The sequence below is a fragment of the Talpa occidentalis genome, unplaced genomic scaffold, assembly GCF_014898055.3.
Source record: "Talpa occidentalis isolate TD23 unplaced genomic scaffold, MPIMG_talOcc4v2.1 talOcc4.14, whole genome shotgun sequence".
Classification (NCBI taxonomy): Eukaryota; Metazoa; Chordata; class Mammalia; order Eulipotyphla; family Talpidae; genus Talpa; species Talpa occidentalis.
This window is the reverse complement of record NW_023601433.1, coordinates 79028922-79042356: the sequence shown is the minus strand read 5'-3', so window position 1 is coordinate 79042356 and position 13435 is coordinate 79028922. Positions and strand designations below refer to the sequence as shown.

The following is a 13435-nucleotide window of genomic DNA, read 5'->3' as shown; positions in this document are numbered from 1 at the left end:
GACTGGAGCGGACTTGGACTCACACTGTGCTGTTCTCTTCCAGCAAGTGATATCCTTCCTAGCCTCCCAGGCCCTGCTTCAAATACCCCCTCCTTCATGAAGCCTGTCCTGACACTCAGCCCCTGAACTATAAGCAACCCTTCCTTCAAAACTGTTCTAATGCCACATCCTGCCTTAAATGATGCATTTTGCATCTCCCTCTCCCACTAGAAAGCAGTCCAAAACTTGTCAAGTGACGTCATGTTCATCTTTGCCTTCCTCACAAGGGAGCCCAGGGCATACAGCCGAGGGTTTCCAACCACAGGGACATGTTCAGGTGTATCTGCCTGCAGACTAGGATGAAAGAAAGCTTGGACTCCCAGTCAGTCACATACAAGAACCCTTTTTGTTATAGAGATTTGGAATCTCTTCATGCACATGCAGTATACAATGAGTGTTCGGTCAACTACGCACTATCTCAAGACAAGAAACTGGCAATACTGCCCGGGGAGGGGCACCCAGTGGTTGGAAGACAAACTGGGTAAGGGGAAGCTTTTCACATTATACTCTTTTGTACCTTTTGAATTTTATACCCCATAAATGAATAGTCAATTTTTTTTTTTTTAATCCCACTGCTAAACCCAGTTGAGTCCAGGGAATTATCTACAAAGCCCTGTCACCGAGCATTGGAGCAACAGGGCAGAGAAGGAGAGTGACAATGCCCCCTGGTCACTTTCCCACTGCCCAACGCACTCCTAAGATTCATCCCTGCAGGTGACAAGTGGCCTGGGGGTTGACCCACCATGCTAAGGGGCAAACTAATCCTGTAAATGCTACATATCGGCCACTCTTCTGAAGGAGGCCGAACAAGGCCCTTGCCTGCTACCATCCTGGACACCTCTGGACTCTTACCAGCCTGCGAGTCAGCCATGGAAAGCTTCGAGAGCAGCAAGGCTGCAGCGACCCCTTCGGTGACTGTGGGAACCTGAGTGCTTTGGGAGGCTGCCTTCTCCACTGTCTGGATGAGCAAGGGCAGTAAGTCCAGCGCCTGCAATAGCGTGTCACCTGCGGAAAGAGGACCAGCCCCTTACAGAACACCCTGATCCTGGAGAGGGGTATGGAGGGTATGGAACAAGATTACTCTAGAAAGGAATTATCCACCCAGGTCTGAATTGGCTAATACCTTTTGGGTACCTCATCAAATATCTCAAAGAAGTGGAATCAGAATCTGGGACGTAAAATCCACAACATAAAGTTAGAGTGAGGAGGATCCTTACTCATCCAACAATGCAGCTATTCATTTGATGGGTAAGGAAAGAGACCAAGTGAAGTTAGGTGAGTCGTCCAAGGCCTTACAGCTACACAGCTGGTTAAGAGAGAACTGTGTAAACAAGCCTGAGTGAGACACTTCCCCAGTACGAGACAACCTCCAGACCGGAATCCCAACAACAGAACCAATATGTAAGCTGTGAACTCCACCCACTATTTTTTAAGAAAGAAGAAAATTGATTTCTTAATTGGTATACAGAACATTACATAAAGAAACCAGTATTTCTTTCAAGTGGTACCATGGATTTGAATTCAAGAAATGTTTATAATTTCCCTCTACAATATGTTTATTCTAAAAGTACTGAGTAGAACAAGCTCAAGCTGAAGAGTCACTTAAACCAAGTCTCTGCTATCTAGCATTCAATCTAAAATCAAGGCTGATCAATGCAGCAGAAATGCAAACAGATACATGAGTGCAGGAACTCTGGAAGGGTGTCCCCTCTCTCAAGGTAATTAAATAATCTCCTAGGCATTTCATTAAACACAGATCATCAAGTTTAAACCTTTTTTTTCCCGAAGAACTATCAGTCCAGCTCAGAAGTGAAAATCAATGATAGATTTTTATCTTAAAGTTCCTATATAAATTTGAGTTTTTCCCTGGCTCTTCTTGGGAAGAAGGCCCAAACGATAGGCTTGTTAGCACTGAAGTGAGGGCAGTGGATATTTTTAATCAGTCTAGTATAAATTTACATGAAGCTGAGCCTCCGCTGGTGGCGCAGCAGTTGAGCGCTGGGCTGCGAAGCTGCCTACAGCCTCTGCGGTGCCGGTTTGATCCCCGGCCGCCAGCAAGGGTCCCACATGGCGTGACAGACCTCTCCTGCTGCGCCCACTGCTCCCCTCAGCAGTGTATTTCTTCGTCAGTCTGCCTGTTCTGTTCCCTGCCCTGGCTCTGGTGAATTCTCTCACCCTCCCATGCGTCTGACTGTACCCAGTGCTTCTATAAATAAATAAATTTAAAAAAAAAATTTTACATGAAGCTGGACCTTTAAACATCTCCTTTCTCAATCAGTTCTCCCTGATTTCAGATGTAGTGAAAGCCTCTGCTTCTGGATCCTCTCTGAATAAAGCTTTATACTTTAAAGGTCTAATGTGGGGAGAAGCCAGAATCCCAGGCTCAGTCACCGAGTCAGCACAGGCCCTCACCTCGGAAGCAGGTCAACATGCACTGCAGGTAGGCATGCCTCACGGCAGAGGTGGAAGTTTTAAGGCTGAAGGCTTTCTTGAACCATTCAGTGAGCTTCTTGGGCACGTCCGTGGTGAAGCGGTTACACCAAAGAGCCAGGACGGAGACGGCGTGCACCAAGGTGCCTTCATGAACTAGGGCGAGAAGCAGACATGCCATCAAGTCTGATGTCTCAGACCCATGTCAAATCACTGCAAGCAATGCACAAAAGCAAGCAGGAGTACAAGGGGTAGCAGTGATGATTCAGAGGCAGGCCTTCAAGAGGGGTGCATAGCGGGCTCCAACTGTGAAACACCAAGGTCAAGGACATGACCAGACAGCATCCTCACCATGCTGGACACAATTACCTTCTTGCTGGAGAAACGGGATGAACAGCTCAGTCACGGTGCCATTCAGGACTTGACTGGAAGGCCCAGACACCACGTGATGACTGATACTCCCGATCCCTGGAAGGCAGGAGATTCCCTGCTTAGCCCCTGGTCAGCACAAAACCACCCACCCATGCTGGCCTTTCCGCTGTCACCCACGCCCCCAGCAGCCCTGCCTCTCCTCTGGCACTACTGACCCTCCCTCGATCCCCCCCACCAAACCTCCTGCCTTTCCAAGAAGCCAGGCCCCCCACAAGACTCAAACATCAGGTGGAAGAGACCTGGAAGCCAGGCTGGAACATCCGAGACGGTGACAGCACTCGCCTCACCCAACAGCTCCTTACCTCATCTGCGACATTTCCCACCCCTGCGGACGAGTTCTGTACCTGAGAGGACGCTCATCTTCTGGGCCACAATTGTCAGTTTTCCCTCTGAGCCTGAGAGGAGGACAGCAAAGACTCAAAAATCACACCGCGCACTGTCCAAAGGGGTGAATAACGCAGCTGTGTGTGTGACATCGAGCTACAGTTTCTCATTCCAGAAGCAGCCTCTCTGTCACAAAGCTGGGCTTAAAATAACATTTACTAACTTTTTTTGCTCCTGACTGAAAAAGTAAAGTTCTTACAGAAAAGCTGAGAGACAGAAAATAAGTAATGAAAAATATTTAAAAATCCCCATGTTCCTACTACCCAAAGACAACATTAACATTTTTGTACTTCCCTCTGGTTTTTGCTGCTGTGCATATACTTAAAAAGAGAAAAGAAATGAACCACCGTCTGTCTACACTGCCCCGTGCACGCTTCTGTTCACGTCACACATTTTCTTCCTACTGTCACATCTTCCTGGCCACGTGGCCTTGCAAGAGCAGCACCGAGTACTGAGTCCCAGGGAGGGCCAGCGGCACATCCCAGCCACCCCATGGCCAAGAACGCCTGCTCACCTCCCAGGATTGCAAACAAATGCCTCGTCAGGGCTTCCGTCGCTGAGGAGTCGCTGCACTGGCGGGCCAGGTTCTGCAGAGCCAGCACAGCTTCATCCATCAGGCGGGGATTGTTGGACTTCAACTGACCTGGCCACACACAGAGCCGCTGCTCAGAAGCTGCCCACAGCAGAGTACCCAGGTGTTCCTCTGTGTGATTTCCATGCCCCCAATTCTTCAATGCCAGCTCTATGTTCTTATTATAAAAGATCTCAAGAACACAGCTATGCAAAAGCAGTTTAGGATGAACTACCCAAGGTGTCCCCTGCTCCCATGTCTAAGATAAATGGGACAAGCACAGCCAAAACCCACAGTGCTGTCCTTAGGGCTGCAGAAGGGTTAGGATACTCACTCGCCAGTCCTTTCACGATGTCCAGGGCATACTGGCTGAGATCGAGAGTGACTGATGCCAGCAGACTGGAGATAGCTGAGGGGGACAGAACGCACTGACCACATCAGTCCCAGTGGCAGTGCCCATCGTTACCCTACTCCCCAGCAGCAAACACCATCAGGCCTGCTGTCTAAACACAGAGTCCCGACCACTTTCATCTCTGTGTCATCACATCTCTCTCCCAAAGCTCGCCCTTGTAATACTGTATACTGCCCATACCACATTCCACACACACCTCTTACCAAGATACAAGGGACAGACTCAACCTTTAAAATCCATGGGTTCAACTATCAACCCCACACCAAGTTCAAACTGTTTAAAGAGGTTCTCAACGTGAATGGTCTCCAGAAGATTCCTGAGCCTCTAAAACTGTATGCAGTTATTTTAAGCAGATACATTTTTGTGTATTCATCTAACAAAAGGGGCCCATGACTCTGAATTTATCCTCAAAAGGGTCCCTGCTCTCTCCCACAAGGTCCGAATGGAGTAAACAGTAAATATACCCCTTACCCCCAACACTTCCCACTGCCAAGTAATGGGGATAGCTTACTGGGTACCTCATCTTCCTCACATCACCCAGTCTGGCAGCAACCTACTTTCAATAACATTCTCTGGGCTCCTCAGCAAGGATTTCTGTATGGTGGGGAGTATCAGGTCCTTAAATTCCGAGTGGGACATGTACCGGAGCAGAGGAGCACAGTTATCCTATGAAGAGAAAGGAGTAAGGCACACAGCCTCACAAGAGCAGACCAAGGGTAGAGGGTTAAATTACTACAGAATTTAGCTTGCCCAGGTAAGGAGGGCCCACCTCTCACTTACCAAGAGATATTTCTGAGGCTTGACTTTGCTCATTAGAATGTTCTTCATATAAAAATCCAGCAGAGCGCTCTAGAGAATACAAAGACCTGGTCAGATCCTGCCACTCTGAACCATCTGATCTCTGGCCTAAGAGGTCCCGCCTGTGGGAATGCCTCCCAAAAAATGCCCCACACTTCACAGTGTCAAGCAGAGGCCCCAGAGATCATGCCATTCCCCAGTTTGCCATTGCTCCTGAGATCAAGCCCAAAGTCCAAGGCCTGACTCAGAAGGCCCTGCCCACTCCCAGTAAGCAGCATCTCACACCTCTCTAACTCACTCTCACCACTCCAACCCCACTCGGCTCCTCTGTGTTCCTGTCCACAGGCTGCTTTCTCTCCCCACCTCTTGCCTAACACCTGTCACCTTTAAATTTCTTCATTGGAGATGCTCCCTGACCCCAAACTAAGTCAGGTCCCCTATTGGAGTAAACAGTAGCACAGCTTCCTGCACTTTTCCTTGGGAACACTTATCACAGCTGTAATTAACTAGAGGACTATTCAAGAGCAGACTCCTTCTGAGACTCAGTTCCGTGAGGGCTGGGAGAGCTTCCTTGCTTCACTGCTGCCTCCCCCAAAACCTAGCTTGGCACAAGGCAGCAGCTCGTTTGCAGCAGAATGATGCATGAAAAGGCAATCTATCATCCCAATAAGCACACCAGGTGTCACCCCAAGTAAGAGCTGGACAGAAAACTTTCCAACTCCTTAAAGTTGATAGATCACAGTAAAAGGCAAGGATCTCACGGGAGAAAACCAACAGTTTCCAGGTGAACAAGCTGAGGTGAGCAGGGCAAAGCAAGTGCTGCCTCCTTCACTGCGGAGACCCCTTGCCTTGTGCTGGTTGACCACGTCCATCTCCTTGTGGTTCGTGCAGAACTGCACCAGCAGCCCCAGCATGCCTGCATAGCTCTGGTTGGGTTCGAGGCTGAGAATGGCTGACAAGTACTGCTCCACCAGCCCGGGGTTCTGAAAGGGGGAGTACAGAGTTGTTTCAGATGGTTGTAAGGGTGGCATGGAAGAAGCCCTGCCCACCAACCCCTGCTGCCTCCAGTCACCTCTTTCCACAGCTTGGTGAGCTTCTTCACAGCACCATCCACAGCATGCTTGTGGGAGCCGCCCAGCACCTCCAGCAGGAGCAGGCACTGTACCTCCACCTGCCAGGACCAGGACAGGCTCAGGTGAGGATATGAAGTGAAAGTGGAAGTTCCTGCCTGCCCAAGACCTTCTTCATCAGACCCACCAGATCCCAGGTTCATCTGCACTAGGCCTCTCCCATTTGATGCCTCCAACCCCACAACACTGAACCCTGTCCTCAGTTACATCTATCCACTGTTAATAAATATTTGTTTAAGCACCTGAGTCAGACAATGAAAATATAGATGTGGTCCCTATTTTCACACACCTTGTAGTCCAGAAGGAGAAAAGACATTAAACACACACACACACATATATATAACTTCGGCAAGCTAATTGCCACACAGGAAAAGGACCAACTTCCTGGTCCAGGTTTCTTTATCTGCATTGACTTTTCCTTCATTACTGCTCCACCCTCACTGAACACTGACTACACAGCAGGCCCTGTGTGAGGCACTACAGATGCACGGGGCTCACTGTCCAACCCTGAGGGAAGCACAGAACAGGCATTCAACTAAAACTAAAACCTCAGATTTTACAGGCAATGGATACCAAGGTCTCTGGTGAGTAGCATGAGCAGTGACCCTAAGGAAAAAGACTCTTTGCTGATTCCCATCTGCACGTGCACAAAGCAGCAGATGCGCAAGGCAATTCACAGCAGTATTTTTTTTTTTTTTTTTTGTGGGACCCTCGCCGGCAGCTGGGGAACGAACCGGCACTGCAGAGGCTGCGGGCAGCCCCGCAGCCCAGTGCTCAACCGCTGCACCACCAGGGGAGGCCCTCACAGCAGTATTTTTTATAATAAGAGACCATAAACAGTGTGTATGGCCATCAACAGGGGACGATTTATATATATTGTGATGTCTCTACTCTCAAGGATTAGAAAACAGTCATATGGAATGAGAAACCATATACTACTCTGGAACAAATTCTAAACCTGGTTAAAGAAACCAAGGTGAAAGAAAAAAGTATGAGCTGTATGCTATCAGTTGCAATGAAAATTCAATTTCATCTTACAGAGACTAGATCTACACACCAAAGAAACCGTAGGGTGCTAGAATTCACTGGATAAGCCAATGAGGTACCCTTGAAGAAACATATTACAGGAAGTCTTGTGGTAACAAGACCCCCCACTGACGGGTTTGTCAGCATACCCACTACCTGTGAGGTCTCAGGGTTCTTATCCTTTACTCAATCCTCCGTCAACCCCAGGAGCGAGCTGTATAAGCTCCAGGGATGAGGCCGTCAGTATGTCCTACTAGTTGCCTGCTTGCGGGCTATGACACCACTCCTCATCTACCTGCACGCCCCTGTACGTTTCTGCAGCCCTTCCGCACCTCATCTCAGCCCATCTTTGTGTCAACTCACTGAAGTGGATAGGGCGGGTGGAACTCTGCCCTATTTTACAGATGAGGAAATAGGCTCAGAAGTGAAGACTCGTCCAAATTTCAAGGCCAAGGATCAGATCCAAACCAAGATTCTTAGGCTTCTTCTCACTAAACCCTAAGACCATTTCTCTTACCCTCTGCTTAGAATACTGAGACATTCAAAAGACCCTCCCAGCCCAGCCTACTGGGCATCTCTGCTCAGCCGACAGCTGGAAAGACAACGCTGGTGTACGGAAAGAGCAGGCATCGAATCGGAGGAGAAAATTTATGGACCAAAATCACACAGCAAGGATTCCATTCAATTGGCCAGTTAAACTGAACTCCAAACACAGGGAAATGAATGACTGATTAGCCAGAAAAACCCAAATGGTTTATGTCATTATCTCTTCTGGTTGACTTGATTCCTGGCCAAATCCCCCACTCTGGTCTGTCACGTCACCAATGCTCGCCTTAGAAGCAAGACTGTGCTGTTCTTGCTCATCGGCATGTTCCCTGCGCCCAGCACCATGCCTGACACAAAAAAGCACGACATTCAATCAGAAGACGAATGTTATTGACCTGTACTCATCCTGTGCCCCCAAGTCACACTCCTCGGTACAACTCAAGTGCCTGGTCACCTGACACGAAGAAGAGCAGAACCCTTGGCACAGAGCAGGCTTTTAAACACGCCCCAACTCTGTGCAGGGCTGACCATTACTACAGCAAAGACCCAGGTAACCTACCAGTTTGTTCCAGATGTCACCCTGCCGCTTGGCTCTCGAAGGAAAAACAACGCGCACCAGAAGGCAGGTCCAGGACAGGGCCAGCAAGGCCGCAGAGCCACTGCTCTTACTGGGGAGGGAGGCGGAAGTGAGGGTGAGTGCAGAGCAGTGGCTCCATTAGGAGGAAAATCCTCACCCCAAGGCCCTGCCTACTATGTGGGACCCTCCCCTGAACTTCAACTGGGCAGAACCTAAATGTATTTCTGCACAACTCGTCTGATAATTCAGGATAAGGCGTCCAGGTTTCATCAGCCTAACTGCCCTATCTTGGCACTCACAATATAAAATGAAAAAGATGATCTCCCCTATTCAGTGCCTGATGGGCATTCTGTTCCCCTCCAAAATGACCCTGTTTCCACTGGTTTCCCAACCCTGTTTCTCATCAAAGTGGTTTCTCCTCTGGGCCCACAATCCTGGCTCCTCCCTCCACTCAAGGTAGACTGATGGCGTCATCAGAGTTGCAAAGGGGAAAGGAACAGGCATTCGCACACCTGCTCAACGCAGCCCTCCTGTACTAGTTTCTCCCAAAGAGGGCTGTGTCAGCTCCAAGTGGGCTGCCACCTGTGCCTTACCTGGGAACACCTGCTTTGGAGCCAATGCCTGAAGACTGCAGAGAGTGCAGAAGGTTCTTAGCAGTGGCTTCTGGCTGGGCCTCAGCCAACTGCTGGATGGCTGCCTGCAGGGCCCTGCGGGAGGCTGCATCTCTGGGAAAGGAAGGAAGGGAAAGGTGAACGGGGACAAAGCTGGCCTGTCTCAGGAAAATGGGTGGGACTGGGAAACAGCGCTGTAGACCTCCCTCTTTCCTGAGTTCTAGAATAGTTAACCAGGATAATGAGCCATTAAGGTCATAGGAAGAACGCTTATGCCACAGAGCATTTACTATGGGCCTCAAACTGGCCGGGTGCTTTCACATGCCTGACTGATGATAGCGCACAGACCAAGCACTCATGACTGCCTGTTCTGGGCACTTTACATTCACAAGCACCTAGGAGAGAGATAATGGCATCACCATTCTGAGATCAGGAAACTGAGGCTCAGAGAGGTTGAGCAACTTGCCCAGGATCTAACAGCCTAGATGTGGCCCCAGGCAGTCTGACTTTAGAGCTGCGCACTGGCCACCTTCCTATATCCTCTTTCCACACAGTGCACCAGCTGTGGGCCCTCGCTGGGATTTACCTGTACCGATGCAGAGTCAAGCAGAACAGTTTGCAGAGTCCTTTCACCGCTCCCTCCGGCAGCTCTGAAACCAAGGATGACACAGAGGTCAGTCAATAAAAAGGACTTCCTGAGCATGTGCTTGAGCCAAGCATTCTGCCAGACACAGTCTCTGCCCACTGGACGTTCCCTGGTTATCTGAGGTAGAATTCCCAACAACTGGCTGCTGCCTAGAGGCGTGCATATGACTGAAAAGACCAGGCACCGAAGATGCCGCATTGGCAAGTCTGAGTTCAAGTACGTGGAGGCAGGACTGAGGAGAACATCGAGAGAGGCCTCAAAGCCGGGCTGTGTGATGCTGACCAATGGCATCCAGGGCAAAACAACTCTGAGAAAGACTTCAACTTCCCAGCCTCGCTGAAAATATCTCCCCCTGCCCCGCTGGCTAACCCCCTCGGTTATCTGCTACCCCAACAAAAGGCAGAGCCAGAATAAGTCTCACTATGCAATGTCCCCTTGAACTCAGAAAATGGGAAAATTCAGGACAATTTCAAGCAGGGTAATTAAGCCTCCACAATCAACTTAGGTATCAAAGGCTACAAAACATTTTACAGATCTAATTCACCCTGAACTGAAGAATTTCAGAATGACTAGAGAGTAAAATCACCCTGAAAAAGTCCTGAGTTGTTCGTAAATTTCATCCATCCACAGCAGCCCCCTCATTCTGTGACTGTGAGTGTCACAGGCACTCTGTGGCACGGGGAGGAATGTGGTGCCCAGCAGTTACCGAGCAGGGCAAGGCAGTCCAGGGAGCGGGAGGTGAGCGCTGCTAGTACTCTGTGGGGTGGTCTTTTCTAACTAGAGCCCTGCCAAGAAGAGTGACCAGAAAGACGTCTGAAGGCACCAATAAAAGCCATACACGAAAGCATTAATGCACAAGAGAATCTCTTAGAAGTTCACAAGCAGCAATTTTCTTAATTTACACAACTTTAACGAGCTTGGATATGTTACCAAGCGATGGAAGATCAGAAGCAGCAAATAAGGACCTGGGTGGAAGGCGGCAGGAAGGCGGCTCTTCTCGAACAAGAAGTGCAAACTGACAGAAAGGGAGCCCAAGTCAATACAACCGTGTTTCTCAAACCTCAGGGGACACGAGACTCACCTACAGGGCGTGTTAAAACAGATGCTGAGTTCCAGCCCCAGCTGTCTGAATTTGGGTTTCTGGGGAGGAGCTGAGACTGTACCTCAAAGAAGTGCTGAGATAACACTGATGCTGTTCATCTAGAAACACCTGGGGAACCAAAGCTGTGAAGTAAAAACCAAGAAAGAAACTCACAAGGGAACTGCAATGCTGAGTGGTGGCAAGCTGGCCTTACACACCCCAAAAGGACGCAGGGACAGCCCTCGGTTATGGTGCTGAATCAGCATTCATTCTATGCGCTCAGCATTTCCCAAACGGTGCTCACCCAAAAAGAGGTCCCAGGAAAACACAGGATTATAGAAAACTTACTAAAGTTCAAACAACTTCCTGGGACATGCTGTGAATCTCCAAGAGGGCCTGAGAAAATGTGGCAGCTCCCAAGCTCACCTGATCTTGGGGTCCTTTACTGGTCAGTCACCTCCTACCTCCTGCTGACTTCCAAGGAACAGAGACGGGGGGCGAGGGGGAGCACCCCATATGTTTGTGCCCAGCAAATTAATTAAAACAGATTGTTGGTATCTTTCAGAAATACTTCCCGTTAAAATGGTTAAGACTGTAAAAAGTGTTGGCACATAAATGGACAGATGCCCCCGCTCACCCAACAGCTTCAGGCACATTGTAATAAGCAAATACAGCATGTGAAGGCAGAAGGTGGTGCAAGGAGGAAAGAAAGTTATGGTTCTAAACAGAGGATACAAGTTACTGTGAAATGGAATCCCCTCCAGGCTATGGAGATGGACAATAAATACCTTTTCCAGCAACACATTTCCCCAGTTCACCGAGGATTTCTCGCCGTTCCTTTACACTGGCTGTTGTCACCTTCCCTGCAAAACGCTTTAGTGTCTCAGAAACCTGTGAAGACCAAGCCCATGATGAAAATGTCAGTCAGACAACAAAACAATGAGTGTCCATGTGTATAAGTCAAGGAAGGGGACGCAAAATTCAGTGATGCACTCTTTCACCAACGGTTTCTCCTTGTTATCGACATTTTGGGTCACAAAATTATCTGTGGCTGGGGGCTGCCGTTGTACTGGGTGAGATTTTGAGCAGCATTCCTGGCCTCTTCTTACCAGTGGCCAGAAACAGTACTCCAGCCCCCACCCCCACCCCAGCTGTGACCATCCAAGTTGTCTCCAGACACTATCAAATCACCTGGGGTCAAAATCACCCGTAGTTAAGATGTACTGCTTTAACACAACCAGTCAACTCATCAATAGACTTTAAATTTGGACAAAGACAGACAAAGGAAAAGGCAAAACCTGACCTCAGGGGAGAAAACATCCTGTTTTCTGAATAATGAATTATGTGACTCGAGTGACATGTCAGGTATGGTCTTCTGACATTATCCCACCACATAAGCCGCCCATGAGGGGACTGTCCATTCTGGCAGCCATTAGTAGAGCAAAACAGAGTGGTGACAGATGAAACTGAACCCCAGCTTTGCCTCCCAGCCGTGGAAACTCAGTCACATTACGTCATCTCCTTGGGCTTGTTTCCATCCACGCGTGGCAGGTAAAGCACTGCCTCCTGAGACTGTGATGGAGACTCAATGACGTGGTATATGTAGAACACTTACTCACAGTTCAAGCACAAAACCATCTCCCACAACCAGCAAGCCCTCCGGGTAAGCACTGGTATCCCCATTTTTACAGGGGATGAAGGAACTGTCCAGAGAGGAGGCCACTGATGACTGGAGTTGAGACCCGCAGCACCCGCATATTTGAAACTGAACCTGAAACCAGGTTTCAGTTAACAGTAGGTCTTTCAACTCATCCTAGCAGGCCCTTAGCTTTCAACCACCACCAAAGTGGCCACAGCTATGCAGGTCCAGGGGCGGGGAGCAGCAGCTGCTCCTGAAAGATTCCTAAAAATCTGCTCCTGAACATTCCACAAGCGACGATGTGGGCAAGGCGTGGATATGTAAGCAGCAGAGCATGAAAGACCCAAGTAACTAATATACTGCGGCTACTGCATTTTCCTCTTGAGGGTGTTTCACAGACAGGACTTAATGGTAGAATAAGACTCACAGGTGCAGGGAGAAAATAATACTGAGTATTTCTTATGTTTAAATTCCTGCTATAATTTTATTGGCAATGAATAAACTGAGGTCCAAACTCTGAACTCACATAAATTGATTTGTTTCGGTGATATCTTGTTTTTATAGCCACACATGCAGTTAAGTAGAGTCAAGCACAAAGAGTTCTATGAAGTTTACTTAAAAAATCACCCCTTGCCATTACTCCCTAAGGACAAGCTCTTTCACAAATTCTGGCCAGGTTTTGTCATCATCTCCATATCTCTAATTTGCTGTGCTACAACTTTTTTTCTTTTTAAAGATTTATTTATTTATGCCTACAAGAGCTAGGGTACAGGCCAGAGGTGTGGGGGGATGAGAGAGGATCTACCAGAGACAGAGTGGGGAACAGAACAGGCGGATTGACTGAAACACACTGCTGAGGGGGGCAGCAGGCGAGTCAGGAGAGGTCTGCTGGGCCATGTGGGTAGCTCCCTGGCCGGGGATCGAACTCATGCTGCGGTGGCTGCAGATAGCTTCATAGGTTGCGTCTTAACCCCTTGCGCCACCAGGGAGACCCACAACTTACTAAGTTTTTAGTCTGCCTTTCCACCACAGTGCTTTCCTTCTCCAACGCCACCCCGCCCATTTCCCCAATATAATTCCTGTTTCATAACACAGGCTAGCGCAGAATCAGTG

The 13435-nt window shown here is 48.9% G+C and overlaps 1 protein-coding gene across 1 annotated transcript in view; it reads right to left on the bottom strand.

Moving 5' to 3' along the window:
* The window catches only part of GCN1 (GCN1 activator of EIF2AK4), a 50977-nt gene that overhangs the window by 34893 nt on the left and 2649 nt on the right, over window positions 1-13435 (bottom strand). Inside the window, exons 2-15 of the mRNA XM_037511060.2 lie at window positions 11472-11574; window positions 9543-9606; window positions 8939-9070; window positions 8328-8436; window positions 6139-6237; window positions 5915-6049; window positions 5049-5117; window positions 4826-4934; window positions 4191-4265; window positions 3800-3928; window positions 3246-3296; window positions 2839-2937; window positions 2452-2625; window positions 892-1044 (exon numbers count right to left, since the gene is read on the bottom strand). Coding sequence (XP_037366957.1) covers window positions 892-1044; window positions 2452-2625; window positions 2839-2937; window positions 3246-3296; window positions 3800-3928; window positions 4191-4265; window positions 4826-4934; window positions 5049-5117; window positions 5915-6049; window positions 6139-6237; window positions 8328-8436; window positions 8939-9070; window positions 9543-9606; window positions 11472-11574 — 1501 coding nt within the window. The remainder of the gene's footprint in view (window positions 1-891; window positions 1045-2451; window positions 2626-2838; window positions 2938-3245; window positions 3297-3799; window positions 3929-4190; window positions 4266-4825; window positions 4935-5048; window positions 5118-5914; window positions 6050-6138; window positions 6238-8327; window positions 8437-8938; window positions 9071-9542; window positions 9607-11471; window positions 11575-13435) is intronic.